Consider the following 18576-nt stretch of genomic DNA (forward strand, 5'->3'; position numbering starts at 1 on the left):
GAATTTTTCGGGCAGAATAAGAAATGATTGGTTCTAAATGGAAGAATGAAGGTACAGGGAAAAATGAAGAGTAACAGAAAAGATAAATCTAAGATAATATTGAATATATAAATAATAACATTTTCATGGATATAAAATACATTAAAAATTAAAATCACAAAACCTATAATACAAAAGGCAGGAACAAGGTATTTGGAGTTAAAATACTTTAAGTTTCTTTCATTATGCAGAAAATGACAAGCCTAGTAATTAAAACAGGCTTTAATTAAATAAAAATGGGGGTACAGAATAAAAGTTAATCAAGAAGAATGCAAATAGGAATACCCACTCAGGTGGCACAAATAAAAAAACAAATAAACAATATATCTAAACTCAACTATATTAGTAATCACATTAGACATAAAGATTAAATAACCTAATTGAAAGACAGAATGACAGACCAGACAAAAACAAAATGTAAGAGGTACGTCTTAAAGGTATAGACAGAGAAATGAAAGCTATAATAGCTCCCCTGGACTCACACAAAATAGAATTTAGGTAGAGAGCATTATTAAACGTAATGGAGGACCTATTGTAATGACAAAAAGATTTAAATTCACTACACAGATATTATAATTCAAACTTTGTGTACCTAATAAGAGCTTCAAAATATATTTTTTAAAATGAAGAACTACAATGGAAACAGATACAACCATAATCACAGTGGGTGTGTTAGTTTTCTATTGCCCCAATATTAGCAGTTTAAGGACACTCGTTTACTACCCCACAGTTTCTGTGGGTTAGAAATCTGGGCACGACTGAATTGGACCCTCTGCGCAGGCCCCACGAGGCTGAAATCACAGTGTCACCTGGGGCTGCCATTGCATCTTATGCATCTTATGCTGGGGTCCTCTTCAGGCTCACTGGTTGTTTGCAGAATCCAGTTCCTTGCCATTGCAGCTGAGGCCTTCAGCTTCTAGAAGCTACCTGCCATTCCCAGCACCTGCCCTTCTCCACAACATGCCGGTGTACTTATTCAAGGCCAACAGGAGAGATACCCATACTCTGAATCTCTCTGACTTCTGGAAGGGCCCAGGTCCTGTCAAGACATTCCTGATTAGGTCAGGCCCACTCAGAATAATTTCCTCAAATCAACTAATTTGGGACTTTCATTAATTACATCAGTAAAACCTCTTCTTCTCTGTCATATAACATGACATAAGCACGGGGCTAAAATCAGTTCTACCCACAGTCCACTCACACTCAAGGGAAGGCTATTATTAAACCATGCATGTACCAGAAAAGTGTGGGAATCTTGGGAACAATCTTGGAATTCTGCCTACCAAAGGGAGAAATTTTAACATACCGCTCTTAGTAACTAGTAGAACAAGTTGTCCAAAAAACTGACAAGAGTACAACATGATTGACAGTTTTGGCCTAATTTTATATGTCCATATATAAAAAAAATACATATGTATGCTCTGAAAAAGTCCAGCCATTGTTAATATAACAACAGTCTGTATGACATCTGTGTAACCTGGCAGCCAAGGGGTGTGGACTGGAATGCATATACATGAACAATGATGACTTCACCGTACTAATCAGTGGGGATGGTAGATACTGTTAAATGACCATACATATTGTGTGGCTGTCACATTCAAAATGACTGAGTGAGTACAGCAATGAATCTGGATACTGGAGGTACCCTACTATGTAATATGAAAAATAGAGACATTTATTGAAGAAGATACAAGAAACAGTGTACATAGGACAATGACGCCTCAGTCCCCTTCAAAGTAGGCACTTGGGCCCTCACAGTTCTCCCAGCATCTCTTCCACCACTCAAAACCCTCTGCAAAATCCTTTGTTGGATTTGCCATCAGCTGCCTCGTTGTATTTCACTGAATCTTGATGATGGTCTGAAATCTCTTCCCTTTCAAAGGTGAATTTAGTTTTGGGAAAAGCCAGAAGTCACAGGGCACCAAATCTGGGCTGTAGGGGGGCTGAGTCACCTGGTGATTTGATGTTTCACAAAAAACTGCACAAGACATGATGTATGAGCAGGTGTGTTGTTGTGCTGAAGCTGCCCATCACCAGCTGCCCATAACTTCAGCCTTCTGAATCATCTGGATAGTTTCCACGGAGAAATGTTCAAGCTTAATGCAAAATTTAATGCAGATTTGTTGCTCTACTCGCTCAGTTATTTTAAATACAACGGCTACACAGTATGCATGCTCACTCAATGGCATCTACTGCCCCAGTGACTAGTACAGTGAAGTGATCATTGTCCACGCATGCGCATTTTGGTCCACTCTCCTTGGCTGCCAGGCTACATAGATGTCTCACAAACCACTTCCATAGTTAATCCCCACACTGTGTCCATGTCCATGGGTTCTTCATATATGTTCTTTGACTAATCCCTTCACCTCTTTCAAAGAGTCCCCACCTCCCTCCTCCCCTCTTACAGCTGTCAGTCTGTTCAATGTATCCATGCCTCTGCTTCTATTTTGCTCACTAGTTTATTTTGTTCATTAGACTGTTCTAGTAAGTGAGATCACACGGTCTTTTGTCTTTCATCAATTGGCTTATTTCACTTAGCACAATGGTCTCCAGTTTCATCCATGCTGTCACAAAAGGTAGGAATTCCTTTTTTTCCTGCCATGCAGTATTCCATTTTGCAAATGTACCACGGTTCTTTAATCAACTCATCTACGGATGGGCATTTAGTCTGTTTCTAACTCTTGGCTGTTGTAAATAATGCTCCTAAAACTCTCTCCTTAAACTACTAGCAGAAGGTACTTTCTTCTATTTGATAAAATATCTACAAAAAGCCTACAGCAAACACTGTCTCTAAAGGAGAAATGTTGAAAGCTTTCTTCCTGCAACCAGAAAGATATGGGTGCACACCACCATCCTATTTATGCAACACTGTACCGAAGGCCCTACCCAGTGAGATAAGGCAGGAAAAAAAAAGCAAATGACAAATAAAGATTGGAAAGCTAGAAATAAAACCTTCATTAGTCTACAACATGCTCCAGAAAATGCAAATTAAAACAGCACTACACACCATTAAAAAGGCTAAAACACAAAGAATGACATTAAAGTGCTCGTAGGAATGTAAAGTGGCAGAACTGTAACCATGCAAATTGGGTTTCAGCCACCTAGCACCTTGAATCTATGTGACCCAACAACTCGTGTCGAAGGAAACAGGTTTTTATTAACAGGGTTCCAACCCTGGAGGGGCTGAGAGCCCTCCCTGCTCGGAGCCCTTCTCTCCCACAAGACCCAGAACTGTCCTTGTTCCCCAAAAGGCTGCAAGCCAAAACCATGCCTAGAAGTTCTCCATTTCCTTATCTGTCCTTAAGCAGGTCTCACAAAAAAATCTCCATCCTCTCTGGCATGTGCACCTGTGGGTTTCAGAGTCACCATCCTCTCGCAGCAGCTCTCTCCTTCAGGGTCTGGGGTGTGCTGTTCCCAGTCTCCATGAAGCCATCCGGAAACCATGCACCGTGCTGCACTGGATGACGGTGTCCCAGATGCTGAAGCCCAAGGGAGGCACATGTCCCTGCATGGGACCCTGCCTCCAGGAGTGGGCTTCCATCCTCTTTGGGGTCTAAGGCCCTGGTAGGCCCCACATCTCCTGGTCCCACAAGTGCTCCCATCTTTGTGGGAAGCAGGGCCAGAAGCCCAGAACATCCAAATGCCAAAGCCAGAGGGAGAGAGCTTGTACCAAGCTCCAAAGTCCTATACCAAGAGTCCCTATACCTAGTGCATGAGAGAGCAAGAGCCTTGCTGCTGTTAAGTTCCACTCTCTATAAAAACACCCCAAAAAGAAGAGCCCTGCTTCCCTCTGCCAAGCCAGACCAGTTTCAGAACAGGCCATTCAAAAGCACCATCCTTCAGAAATGTAGAAGTCTGTAGCTCAGCATTCCCGGTTACAGTTCAGTTCCAAGCATCTCTCAGGAGTCTGTGTGCACCAGCCTGAGTCCCTCTCACAGCATCAGTGTCTCTCCTCCAGAGCTGCCTTTACTCCAGCCAGCAGCTCACCAGTGTGTCTGTATGCTGAGCCAGGCTGGTCCCCTACAGCACCACCAGCTCTGCCTCTGTCTTCTGTGTGGGAAGGGCACTGAGGATGTTTGCAATGGACCTCCAGACCTCCAAACAGACAGACCTACGATAGACTGAGCTTGTGTTTCTCCGAGTGCTACAATTTTAAAGCCTTGGCTCAGAATTTCCTGTGTGGCTGAATATCCGGTCTTCTATGGTGCATTAAGTGCCCGTCATTTTTGCAGCTCCCCAGTGTCTCTGACCCTCTTCAGGCTGCCATCTGTAGTCAGGGCAAGAGTTTCCAGCCATTCATAGGCATCCAGCATGGGCATCTGGCCCCGCACCTCAAACAGGTGCTGTATGAGCTCCCCATCTGAACCCCAGGCTATTCCACAAGTCACACTGCCAGTGCTGCTTACACAATTTGCACTGGTCAATAGCTCCTCCCTTCAGAAAGGCATGGGCTGTTAGCCTGCCTTTGTCCTGCAGTGTGCCTCAAATACTGTGCCTTAGGTTCTGTGGGCACCCTCCAGCCTTTTTGCAGAATTTAGTGGGGGGCAGGGGGTGGAGTTCCCCTGCTTTCCAGGGACTCTATGCTGTGACCTACTCCATTACAGAACCACTTTGAAAAAATAACAGTTTTTTAAATTTAATATATAAGTACACTCTACAACCCAGCAAACTCAATCCTAGGTATTTACCTGATAGAAATATGCTTGTATGTACACCAAAAATGATTTACATTTGTATTATTTACAATTCTTTTACACTGGCATTATATGTAATAGTCAAAAACTAGAAATAACCCAAATACCCATCAGCCGTAGAATAAACATATAAATTATAGTCTGCTCATATAATGGAGCACCACACCACAACAAAAATAAACCACTGTTACAGACAACACAGTTGAATCTCACAAAAAAAGGAAATAATTCACAAAAAACATATACTTAATCATATGATTAGATCAAAAAGAGAGAAAACTACTTAGTGATATTAGCCATCAGGAGAGCGGTTACCCCTGAGAAAAAGGGAGGGTTCTGGGTATAGACTGTTGTTCAACCTCTTGACTTGGAGGGTGCCGCAGCGGGTGTGTTCACATCATAACTCACTGAACTGTGCCCTTCCGATTGGGGCACACTTCTGCAGGCTAGCTCATATCACTGGTGCCAGCACGTGGCCATCACATGCCCACAGATAAGCGATGAGAGGCACACCGTGCCTCTGCGTTAATCTTTCTGCAAACACGCAACTCCGGTCTAGTCCCCAATAATACTTCACACAAAGTCAGTCTGAGGAACATTCTACAAAACACCTTCCCAGTACTGCTTCAAACTGCCAAGGTTGTGAAAGATAAGGAGAGATTGAGAAACCTCCGGAGATGATAGGACACTAAGGAGGCTCGACGACCAAGTGCAACGTGGTGTTGTGGACTGGACACAGGAACCAAAGAGGACGTTAACAGACGAGCCTGTGCAGTCCGTACACAGTCTGGAGTTAACAATAATGTGCCGATGAAGACGCCGTTCTGACGAATGTCCCACAGGGCAATGCATCGGGGAAACTGAAACTGGGTAAAGGGTGTACAAGAACTCTGCACTATTTTTGCAACTTTCCCGTAATCTAAAATTACTCCAAAATGAAAGCTCTCTTTAAAAAAGTTTAGTACAAAGCATCCCGAGTAACTGCCTGAACCAGAAGTCGGATGACTAGAGAAACTAGTATTTATGCAGTTAGTACTACATGTTGGATATTTAACATAAAACATTGAGAAACTAAGAATTTCCCGAAGAGGAAGCCAGAGAGAAAAAAAAAAAACACAAATGTTTCGAAAGAGAAAATATAAAGAAATGTATGCTCACAAAACAGTAAATCCAGGTTTAAAGTTTTTTTAATCCTCATCCAAGGACATGTTTTTATTAATTTTTCAGAGAGAGGAAGGGAGAGAGAGACATTGATGTGAGAGAGAAACATCCATCAGTTCCTCCCATACAGGCCTCGGCCAGGCATCGAACTTGCAACTCAGGCATGTGCCCTGACCAGGAGTCAAACCTTCAGCCTTTCAGCACACAGGACAACGCTCCAGCCAAGGACCCAGCCAAATCTAACAATCCAGGTTTAGAGAGGCATGTACTATAACGGCACTGGGGAGTCAGACCCGGCGAACCTTAGCCCTACCACTCACTTACTGACTGACCCCCTGGCAAGTCATCTCAGCTCTTTAATCCTGCTTCCCCGTCTGTGAAATGGGAGATCACACCACCTGCCTGGAAGGATTACAGTGAGGATTAAATAAACTTCCTGTGCTTAATAAAAAGCTTTACTGGTACTCAATAAATATTCATTTATACTTTCCTTGCCCCTTAGCTTACCTGTATGAGGAAAAGGTTCCTAGGAGCTAAGAAACCTAGATTAAGAGCTCTGTGTCACTTATTAGTCATGTGACTTTGCATAAATCGCCTAAACTCTCTGGGCCTGTCCCTTCACCTTAAAACAAGGGGAGTGGTATAAATCAGGGATCAGCCTGCCGCCTGCTTCTGTAAATGAAGTTTCCTTGGAATAGAGCCCCCCCTTATTTGCTTATGTATTGTCTATGGCTGCTTTCCCACAATAACAGAGGGGTTAAGTAGTTAAAACAAGATATCATCTGTTCCTCAAAGCCTAAAATATTTACTGTCTAGTCATTTAAAGAAAAACTTGCTAAACTCAGGTCTAAATGATCTCTAAGGTCCCTTCCAACTGTAAAATTTTAAGGTAGCATGTAAGGTAAATGTGAAACTTCAAGTCACATGATGCACACTGTTAGAAAGATCAGTATAAGATGTATTAACATACCATAATTTCAAGATACTTATAAAAACTTCCCCAAGCCCAATACCTATTTGCTTTCTGAGCTTCCTTTCTAGCTGCCAGCTCTATAACCTCTAAAATTAAGTCAGCGACCAAGCCCACTGAGATGAGTAGCTAGGTCCCTGACTCAGTCCGAAGACTCACGGGCCCAGTCCGCCTAGAGCCCCCAGCTTTCTAGACAGCGAAGAGCCTTTACCCTATTCCGGCCCAGGGCCAAGCCCCCAGAGAACTGACCCCTGAGAGTGAAACTGGGGCTGTCAAGGAACTCAGCCCTGGATTGGAGCTGAGTTCCTTGTTGGGGCCGACAACCACAACCTCGCTTCCAATCACTAGGTACAGAACAGTGGGCGGGGAGGCCTGGGAACACCAAATGGAGTGCAAGACAAAAGAAGGAAAAAGGAAAAAGGAAAAAAAAAAAGAAGCAGCTACTGCTATGTATCCTTAGTTTCTTAGTTCCTTTCCTGAGCCTGAAAGGAGAACCATGTCTACATTCTCACATCCCCAATGTCTGAATACTGGACTGGCTCTCTACAAGCACTGAAACACTCAAATAAAGTAGGATGCGTCCTTTCTCCCTTCAGCTGCTGCTGAAACTATAGCTGTGACGTCATCCTGCTATTCAAATCCCAGTCCCGCCCTTTGCTTTGTGATGGCAAACAACTCACTTGGTATCTTACGTAGTTCACCTATAAAATGAGGAGACTAATTACCTACCTCATCAAATTTTGGCAAATTCAATGGAGTAATAAAAAGTCCTTATTTAAGTGCCTAGCTTCGTGTTTAATAACTAATAACTATTGTAAACCTCTTTTACTCATCACCACCAAAGACATATTTTCAGAATTCTTTCCTTCCTCAAATTATTTAACCTCACATACCAAGTGGATAACATAATCTTCTCTTCCAAGGAAAAAGCTATTAAAAATATTAGTCAAGGGTACTTTCCGTCAAAGCTCTTACTCTCTCTGCTGAATCATTCTTCCTTTAGCTCCTAGCAATTCGGTTTTAAGCACCTGTGTGACCCACCCCACCACTCTTCATGTTGTTTCTCTAAGTGCTGACCCTAACGAGTACCTTGTAGATAAAGAACACATTTCCATAGGAACCAACTTCGAAAGACCCAGACTCCTGCCTTCAGTCACCCCAGCCCTGGAGACTTGCGGACCTTCAGCCATGGAGCAGGACGACAGAAGCCAGGATGACGCACACCAGGCCACTGCCTGGCCGGTTCCGAGGTCCTCACCGGAACGGACTGTGCAAGTCTGCTAGTATAGAACTTTCCAACCCCCGCCCTTGATCCCTCCGCCCTGCTCCCCCCTCTCTCTTTATGAAAACCTCTTCCCGCACTGAGATGTTCAGATGAGCTTTGGGACGTGAGTCACCCGTCTTCTCAGGTGACTGGCACCTGATCAACCACGTCCCTTCTCACTGGCACCTGTCTCATGAGTTTGGCTGTCACTGCAGCAGGCAGTGGGCCCTGCGTTTTCATTACAGCTGGTCATGCCATCATGATTTGCATGAGATTATGTCTGTGTGGGACGTTACAGTGGAAACGTGAGATGTAAAAGGAATGGTTTCCCAAGAGTCCTTAGTTCAAAAGGAATGCATGCACACTAGTACAACTCACCCCCATTTCAGTTTAGCAAAATGAAAACATGAATAAAATTTTTTAGTGGAGAAATTTGAAAAAACTTGAAGGCTAAAACAGATAAGCAGCAATACATCTGCCATCTATTTATGCACTTTAGGGGGCATAAATTTCAATTAAAAAAAATCAAATTAACATTTCTTGCCAAAATTAGATAATGGTGTAGTAGAAAGCACAGATTCTGGGGTCAAAAAGAACTTAGTTCAAAACTAAATTTTCACTATTCTGTAAGTGTCAAAATAGGGATGAAAATTTTCCTTCCTCTGCCCTGGTCAGTGTGGCTCAGTTGGTTGGGGTGTCATCCCGTAAACCAAAAGGTCGTGGGTTCAGTTCCTAGCCAAGACACATACCAAGGTTATGGGTTTGGCCCCTGGTCAGGACGCATGCGAGAGGCAATCCATCAATATTTCCTTCTCACAGATGTTTCTCTCCCTATCTCTCTCTTCCTCTCTCTCTAAAATCAATAAGCATGTCCTCAGATGAGGATAAAAAATTAATTAATTTTTTAAAACAGAAAGTTTTCCTTCCTCTATTATGCTGCTTGTATAGTCTTAAAGACCCAGGTCTTTATTATTTAGTCTCTTTGAAATATTACACTGGCAAACATATACTTGTACTGAAAAAAGTAAAGAGGACTATTGATCGAGGGGGCAGTTTTTCAATGAAAAAAGTATTTTAAAAGAAATCACGATAGTTATCTTCAAGCAATCTTTGTATTACTAGCTTGTTTATATAAAAGAAATGTAAGCACTTCACCTTTGAGTAAGTGACCACGTGGGACATGAGGTAGGCTGACACAGGGCAGACCCTGCAGCAAGGGCCCTTGGGGCCATCCAGGCTTTCTGTTTCCTGCCCGAAAGTGAACGGTGAATTCCGGACAGTGTGGGATTAGCGCAGACCAGCACAGACGACAGAGACCCGAAGTTACTTAACCTGTTTGTACTACGGTGACTACAACGGGGATGGCAGACCCTGCATTCCCAGTACCTTTCAGAGACAAAACCATCCGAGGGCATCTGGGCTCCAAATATTTCTTGAGATCATCCCAGGCCTTTTTAATAGCAGCGTAGTGGTCAATGTATCTTCCTACATCGGAGTACGTATCAATGAAGAGAGATTTCCAACACTGATTCTTCTGTGCTTTCTCTTCCCTAAACAGATAACAAAAATTAGATTAAAAAATTTTTTGAATGAAATTTGCATGTATTTTAGACACTTACCAAGATACTTTATTGGAAATTTGTGGTTACTTTTGCCTTCCTTGTCATTTGTTTTAGCCACAAATGAAGACTAGATAGCAAATAGGAACACCGAAATTTTTCACAGGTGTTACTGCTGACATGGTAGGATTATGACACGTATTATCTTACTTTTTATTTAATGTTTTTCTAAGTTTTCTAATCTTAATAAAATATGGGAAAGGTATATGGGGTATGAAATCTCAACTTGCCCCTAAACACATACCAATTATAAAATTCGAAAATGTGTTATGTACAGCTGACCTTTGAACAACGCAGGGGCTGAGGGTACAGACCTTCCCAACACCCGATCCCCAACAAAAATCCGAGTGGAACTGCTGACTCGCCCAAACTTAACTACTAGCAGCTACTGTTGATTGGAAGCTTTACCAATTGTAAACAGTCGATTAACACATAATTTGTATAATAAACATATTACATGCTATATTGTTACAATAAAGTGAGCCAGGGGAAAAATGTTAAGAAAATTGTAAGAAAAATACATTTACAATAGTTATTGAAAAAAATCCACATATAATTGGACCCATGTAGTTCAAACTCACGTTGCCCGAGGGTCAATCGTAGTTGTTCTATTCTTAGGAATCACATAGCATTGAAGTAATCACATGAATCAACATCTGTGTTTGGTGCAATTCCACAGATACTTATTGTGTGTCTACTTAGCCACTTGAGGACGTTAAAAACAAGGCACATTTTTCTGCCTTCTAAAAATGCATAGTCTTATCAGGGAGAAAGAATGAAGTATAAATTTTTTTTAAACTTTGCTTAAATTTTAGAATTTAGAATTAGTGTTGTCATTTTTCTTTTCTTTTTTTTTAAGATTTTATTTATTTATTTTTAGAGAGGGAAGGGAGGGGGAAGAGAGAGAGAGAAACATCAATGTGTGGTTGCTGGGGGCTGTGGCCTGCAACCCAAGCAGTCGATTCCCCTGACTGGGAATCGAACCTGCAATGCTTTGGAGAATGAAGTATAAATTTAAGAGTCAGAAGTGATACAGGAGAAGGCAGCCACAAAGCCTTGAGGCCACACTAATGAGCTTGGATCTTATCCTGAAGAACATGAAGAGCCACTGAAGGGTTTTAACCCGGTAGCTCTTTCAAAGAGCGGAAGCGTGGCTGTGGTGCTGGAGGGTGCGCACCAGACGCTCAGAGGGGAGTTAGGAGGGTTTTGCAGTAGTTCTGGTAAGATGATAAACAGAACTAAAACTGGTAGCTAGATGAAATGAGTAGGAAGAGTCAGGAAATATACAGAGGCTAAAATCAGAAAGGCTCAGTAATTTAATAAATGGAGGGTCAGGGCCGGGGGACAAGGGAGGAAATGAGAGAGAAGGGGGAAGAGGGAGAGGAGAGATCTGTGGTGATCACTATTTTTGGCTTAAAGGCCCAGGTGGATGGGATGGTACTGCCATGAAGACTACGATGCAGGAGGATCAGGTTTAAACATGGGGAAAAGAACAATTCGGTGTTTTTTTTTTGGAGGGGGGCAGATGTTAGAAGGAAAGTATCTTTTCACTAATATTAATAATACATATTTATCAAAACCAAAAAAATACCACAGAACTTATAATGAAAAACTAGTCTCCTGTTTTAAGCCTAACCCCTCAAAGGAAACTAGTTATTTCTGGAAGTTAGTTCTATAATGCTAAATGTTTATGCCGCTAGTTCTTGACTTTTCAATTTTACATCTTTCTCTACTAATACCCTAAAATAAAAGATTGGGATATAACAATACTTAAAATTCTCTCTTTCCTGTTCTTCTTCCTCCCAATGTTTAATAGCTCTGTTATTAATTTTTAGTTCTACTGAGTAGCTTGCAACTTCCAATACTACAGAAATACTTAAACCTCTACTTCTTGCTTTACAACTTCAGTCACTACCCCCCACTCCCCTCAATCTAAGAAAAAGGTATCAGCAATCCTACCCTTTCTTTTACCTTCTCAACTCCCACCTTCTCTTACCTACACTCTTACTCTGCCGAATTTATTAACGTGTACTGAATTCGGTGAACCAATGCAAACGCTCAGCAGACATTTATGCAAACAAGTCTGCAGTTCAGCGGGCAGGTCGGGGACAGACATTCAGGGTTGGGAGTCGGCAGTATACAAGCAGTCACTATGAACCGCAACCGTGCATGCAAGCAGGAGAGTTCACAGGCGGAAGAGCAGTGGGCTGAGGAGAGATGCCGGGGGGACACCGGCATTTACTGGCAGGCACAAGAAGAGCCACCAAAGGAGACGAAGATGGAATAACGGTTATCAGAGAGGAGAATCAGGACAGACTGGTGCTATGGAAGCCCAGGGCCAAATTTCAAGAGTACCTGTTTCCCAAATACTCACTCAGATATCAGCCAGTATTTTTTGCAATGTCTTCTCCACAGAGGGTCATGACTTGATAGCTGGCTGAGTCTTCGACTGACATAGCAACAGCTGACAGTAACCAGAGTCATGGTTCGCATAAAAGAAAACAAGGGAACAATTTAAAGATAAAGATGAAAATATTCACGTAAAGTTTTGTTCTATTCATTTTGCTTTTCTTAGTTTCCATTTTCTACCCTATTTATAATTGCAAAATGTTATTTTCAAAATCTTTTTTAATGTGTTAGCTGGTATAATTAACTTTGCATAATAAAATCTTGCATTTGAATTCACAAATAAGCCCCAAACCTGTAAAATTGTAATTTTCATATGAAGTCTATGAAACATGTAAACCACTGGAGTTAATTTCAAATCAAAGAGCCTTCCTACACTCCTTATTGTGACAATAATCATTTCTGCAAACAGGAAGAAACATTATTCAGGTATAAACAGTGTTTTGTCTTGCTTTCTAAGATCTGTGAGACATTTGATACTAAATGCACAGGACTTTTGTTTGCTTTGTTCTCATTTTTTGTAAAAGATATAAATATTGCAGCCCAAACTATTTTTTAATTGTACCAACTACTGGAGAGACCATCTATAAAAAGTGTCAGTATCAACTGCTCAAAACATGGAATGTTAGGAACAAATCATTTTCTTATTACACAGAAGTTTCTAATACAACAGTGCTCCTATCCTGTAAATCCTACACTACATAGTTAATTTGCAAATAGAATGAAACAAAGATTAAGAAAATGGATTTCTATCTTTTCAGAGAAGGAATCCCAACTTACAGGAAGTAGGTATTCAAACATCTCACTTGGGCAATGGCTGATCAATCAAGGGAATCATAGATCAGGTGGGATTTGTCAAGGCCACGAGTGGACCGTGTTAAAAACTTTTGTTCAATTTTCAGATTTTACACAAAAATCATCCTCATCCTTTTCTGCCAGGCTCACGAGATGCCCAAACTAACATCTGCAAGCACTGGGATCCCTCCGGTTCGGGAATTCAGAGCCCTCTTTTCCTGATCCTTCTCCCTGCACTGTCCCAAGAGTTAAACAACATAAAAGAATCTGTGAAATAAGCACCAAAGGTGATTTCTGATGCACAGCAAGGATGACAATTACGGTTCTAGAGATTCTGACTCAGCCGGCTTGGGGTGAGACCTTTAGCTCAGGGATGTATATGATGAACAAGTGCCCCATGTAATTCTGATACACAGTGAGGGGTAAGAGTGATTGGTACACAATAAATCACCCAGCAATGGAAAAAGAGATTTAAACTATGCAGTTGATATCACACAATGACCTTACTTAATAGTCATTCATCCAATCCAACCCAATCCAGTTTAACAAGTATGTACCAAAAACTTCAGAGCTAAGCAATGAGCAGGACACTTGGCAAAGCTGGCTGTACAGGGCGGGAAAGGAGTTGCAGTACACCGGAAACTTTTCTGTGGATACAATTCAACGGTGTTTGTGATGGTTAATTTTATGAGTCAACTTGCCTGGGCCAAGGGATGCCCAGAAGCTGATTAAACGTTATTTCTCGGTGTGTCTGTGGGGATGTTTCTGGAAGAGATTAGCATTTGAATCAATAGAGCAAGTAAGCCAGATGGCCCTTCCCAACGTGAGTGGACAGTATCCATTCCACTGGGAGCCTGAATAGAACAAGGCAGTGTGGATGGTTAGATCTGCTCTCTGCCTCACTGCTGGAGCCGAGACAGGGATCTCCTTTGCCCTTGGTATTCCTGGTTCACAGGCTTTCAGACCCAGACTGGAATCTACACCATCAGTTCTCCAGCTCTCAGCCCTTGGAATTAGACCACCAGCTTTCTTGGGTCTCCAGCTTGCAGAAGACAGATAGTAGGACTTCTCAGACTCCATGATTCATGAGCCACCTTTTAATAAATCACACACACTCTCTCTCTCTTTTCTCTCAAGGACCCTGACTAATTCAGTATTTAACTCAGTTCACTTTTATAAATATTTATGGAGGGATCATGTAACATTTATAAAACTCTGATTACTACCTAAAGCACTTAAAATAAAATCTGGTCTCCTCACCTTGGCTCACAAGGTCCTGCATGAGCTCACCAGTCTCTTCTCAAGCCACTCTGCCTGTGAGTCACTCCCTACCTCCTGCCACACCAGTCTTCTAGCTCCTCCATACAGGCCACGCTACTGCCCAGGCAGCCTCTGAACACACTGCTCCCTCTGCCATCCTTCATACATGGCAGCTCCTTCTGATTTGAATTGATTGGCTCTCCCCCTCACTCCTTAACAGAGCAACTGGTTTATTTCCTTCACAGCACATAGCATTTCTTGTACTATGTGCTTGTTAGTTTCCCATCTTGCCCACTAGACTGTAAGCTTCATGAGAGGAGGCCTTGCCTGTCCCGTTCACTATTGTATCCAAAACATTTAACAGGCTGGCACTCACCAGCCACCCCAAAAAATCTGAATAAATGATGACTACAAAGATAAACAAGACAGTCTTAACATTTAAGAAGTGCACAGTCCCTCTGGCATGGCAAACAAATAGAAAAAGACAATAGAGGGAGGAATCAAGTAAGGGGGTCTTCAAGGAATTTCATCTTGCGGGGGTGAGAAGCATTCGGGCAGGGTCAAGCGCTCAAGCCACAGAACAATAAGAAACACAAGGGTGTAGTATGCCAGCAAAAGCCTGGTTTGGCTAGATTAGACAGTGCCAAATGATAAGAGCCTTAAATGCTTCCAGAAATTAAGTTTATAGTCTGCAAACAAGAGGCATCATAAGTTTTCAAGGAGAAGGACAACAAGATCTATCTCACAAAGATTACCCTGGCAACACTGTAGTCCTGAGATTATAGGGTTTGTGTTTGTGTTACATTTTTAAGAGGCTTTCGCAACAGAATATTTCAGATGAACTCAGTCTGCAGCTGGAAGAGCCTTTCCCAAAGAAAAGACAAACTTTACCTCTCTGCTTTGGTACAAGCCTGAGTAGAGAAGAAATTTGTTTTTAGGAAAAAACAGAAGTGTTACAGGTACTTATATAGACAGCAGCCAGAAACTGGAGTTATCCCTCTGTCACAGCTTAGCTAGACTAACCAACAGCTAACCAGTAATTACAAAAAGACTGTATTTGTAAAAGGCTCCCTGATAACACAGGGCACAATTTCACCAAATGGTTAGAACCCAATGGTTAATCCAAAACAAAAACTCCAAAGAAATAAACAAAAAAAAAAACAAATCTCGCCTACCTATCCTTAAGAGGGCGACTTCGCCCCCTCTTCAATGTGTGTGGCGGCACACAAGAAAGACAGAGCCATGCCACCAGCTGTCAAGGGTATAAACAGCGCCATTTCTTTCAACATTCTAGACAGTCTCATGCTCTGGAGGAACCGGGCCTTTAACCACCCTGACCAGCAACCGGTGTTTATTTTTGGAACAGATGCTGGTAATCTGGGAAACCCAAATCGTATAGGAGAAAGCGGTCACCTGTATCGCACCAGCGGGAGTCAGTACCAAAACACAAATGCAACATGCAACCGTGAGGAGGAAGGCTGAAAACAAAACCATTTTCCAGCATATAAGTCTTAAAGTGTGCCCTGCAAGATATCACGGTGCCTCGGAAGTCGCACCTGGGGGTCAGGGGGTCGCCTGGCTCCTTTTCTTCCGCTGCGCCCCACTTGCCTATTTCGGCGCTCCACTCCGTAGGCCCGGGGCCTAAGCAGACAAGAGCGCTAGGGCCAGAGAAGGGCTTTCCAAAGCGGCCAGGGCGGGCCATATCGGGCGGAGACCAGGGGGCGTTGGGGTTCGGGGATTGGCGGGAAGCAGTACCTCCCCCCCGGAAATGAGCCTCCCCGAGGCCTGGGAGAAGGCTCCCCATCGCTTCCCGGGCCTGGGCACCGGACAGAAGACCTCAAGGCCTTTACCGCTGCCGTCTCGTCCCGACCCCCCGGGTGACTCTGCAGGAGGGAGGCCCTGATACCACCTTCTGGTTCACGCGAAGTTCCGGGTCCAGTCCGCGAGCCTGGCCTCCATCCCTCCCGCTTCACCGTCTCCTCCCGCCCCCGTGCCCCCACCCCTGACAAGCGCGTAGTCCCATTACTTGATTAGGTCCCGATAGTCCAAGAAGGATAAGATCAGGAGCAGGGGATCGGTGGGCAGCGATTCTAGGGTCAGAGGCACAGACTCGGGGTCCATTGCCGCCATCTTGCCTGGCCCGGTGCAGGCCCCGCCCCCGCCGCCAGCACCCGAGCGGCTTCTTAGCGACTCGGACAGGTTTGTTATGTAACCGCTGCGGGTAAGCCCCACCCACAGGGCGGGCCTAGGGGCGGCTCCTGGAAAGGGCTCCGCCCACCGCCCCTTGGCCTCGAGCTAGAGCGATTGGCGACGTCTGCTTGTAGAATTCCCGCTGTGCCAGATGCGCAGCTCTGCTGGGTGCCCACGTGCAACACGGAAGATCGCTAGGTCTCTCTCGTCCTGTTCCGGTCCCTAAGCTTGCCCAGCCCAGGAACTCTTTCAGTCTTTGCTTCTAAATCTTCACCGTCCTGCCCCTCGTGAGAAATTTTAGACCGGGTATCCTCAGAGCCTGGCCCCAAATCTCCAGTTGAATCTTCTCCACCCTTGGCTTCCAAATCCATTGTTCCTCTTCCTTTTCCGACCTAGAACCCTTCATGTTCCCCCTTCATTCTCCTCCCTCTCTCTGCTTGTCCCTTGCATACAGCTAGGTGGCTCTGAGCCACGTTTCACTAAGTAGGGACAGAGCTGGGAATCAGCCACAGGCGCTGGCTCTGCTCTCCAACTGGGGAAATGATCATGCAAGGCATAACTTTAACCCCAAGTAAAAAGGTATACAGGGACTGAATCTAAGTGTCAGCGACTATCACTTGGTCATTGTGGTCATTTTTCGGCCTGTTGGGGCAATGCAAAGTCTATAGTAAATGGATTTTGTTTTGTTTTTGCCGAGGTTTAATCTTAGAGGGTTAAGCACCCAGGTGTGAAGGGGTGAGCTGAATATCTCCAACCACACCACCCCCTTGGGGGGGGGTGGTAAATGAGGCATGAGGATGGCCACTCTTCAGCTTTGCCTAGATAGTATTAAAGTGGAGTGGGAGATGTGTCATGGATTGTGAGCCAAAGAATACATTACTTATCTCATCTGGTTTCTTCTTCGCTTTTCCAAAGTGTAAGGGGCTTTGGGGACTCCAGTCACACCTGTCATTTACCAGAAGTGAGATGGTGGACTAGTTAAGAATGCCTAAATTCTTGGGGGAAAAACCATCCTTCCCCCAAGGTGGTTTATGGATGGTAATGAAACTAGATATTCAATAAACGTTAACTTTGACAGAATGGCCATCATAAACAAAGCAACAAACAACAAGTGTTGGAGAGGTTGTGGAGAAAAGGGGACCCTAGTGCACTGTTGGTGGGACTGTAGACTGGTACAACCACTATGGAAAGCAGTATGGAACTTCCTCAGAAAACTAAAAATGGATCTGCCTTTTGACCCTGCAATTCCACTGCTGGGACTCTATCCTAAGAATACTAAAACACCAATTCAAAAGAACCTTCGCATCCCAATGTTCATAGCAGCACAATTTACAATAGCTAGATGCTGGGAGCAACCAAGATGCCCGCAGTAAATGAATGGATCAAAAAACTATGGCACATTTACACAATGGAATTCTATGCAGCAGAAAGAAAGAAGGAGCTCCTACCCTTTGCAACAGCGTGGATGGAGCTGGAAAACATTATGCTAAGTGAAACAAGCCAGGCAGTGAAAGACAAATACCATATGATCTCACCTTTAACAGGAACCTAAATAACAAAACAAAGAAACAAGCAAAATATAACCAAAGATGCTGAAATAGAGGACAGGCTGACAGTGACCGGAGGGGAGAGAAGAGGGAATTTAAGGGGACAGTGGGAAGGGTTCACAGGAACAAACTTAAAGGACACATGGTCATAAACTAAGGGGAGGGTGGTAATGGGAGGGAAGTGGGGAGGTTGGGAGGGGGGACTGGATTGGGAGTAAAAAGGAGAAAACTGTATTTGAACAATGATTAAAATTTTTAAAAATGTTAAAAAACAAACAAACAAAAAAAACACGTTAACTTTTCAAGCCCATACATCCATCCTTCTCTATGTTTTCCAAACTCTTTCTTATCCTGGAGAAAGTTCCCTCCCAATTATTTGGAAAGGTGAAATGATCCCCACCCCCAAAACACTCGGCTCCATTTCCTCAGTTCACCATATCATTAATGCTTTACAATTTTGTCTAAGATTAATAAGCCCTCCTACCTCCCTCCACAGGACAGTATTAACCATGTTTATTTTATGTATCTTACAATTTTGACATCCTAAAAGTCACGCTGACTGGGATGAGACTGTCCTTCAGGGTTAGTTAATTCCTGAAGATAGCAAGCAACTTACCTGGGAGTATACCTC

At 43.4% G+C, this 18576-nt stretch overlaps 1 protein-coding gene across 1 annotated transcript in view; it reads right to left on the minus strand.

Moving 5' to 3' along the window:
• The window catches only part of FBXO3 (F-box protein 3), a 35403-nt gene extending 19011 nt beyond the window's left edge, over nucleotides 1-16392 (minus strand). The window contains exons 1-3 of the mRNA XM_045825305.1: nucleotides 16235-16392; nucleotides 12122-12211; nucleotides 9515-9678 (exon numbers count right to left, since the gene is read on the minus strand). Coding sequence (XP_045681261.1) covers nucleotides 9515-9678; nucleotides 12122-12211; nucleotides 16235-16338 — 358 coding nt within the window. The 5' untranslated portion in view covers nucleotides 16339-16392. The remainder of the gene's footprint in view (nucleotides 1-9514; nucleotides 9679-12121; nucleotides 12212-16234) is intronic.
• Nucleotides 16393-18576: the final 2184 nt, after the last annotated feature.

The sequence above is a fragment of the Phyllostomus hastatus genome, unplaced genomic scaffold (assembly GCF_019186645.2).
Source record: "Phyllostomus hastatus isolate PE091 unplaced genomic scaffold, TTU_PhHast_1.1 phas_scaffold_585, whole genome shotgun sequence".
Classification (NCBI taxonomy): Eukaryota; Metazoa; Chordata; class Mammalia; order Chiroptera; family Phyllostomidae; genus Phyllostomus; species Phyllostomus hastatus.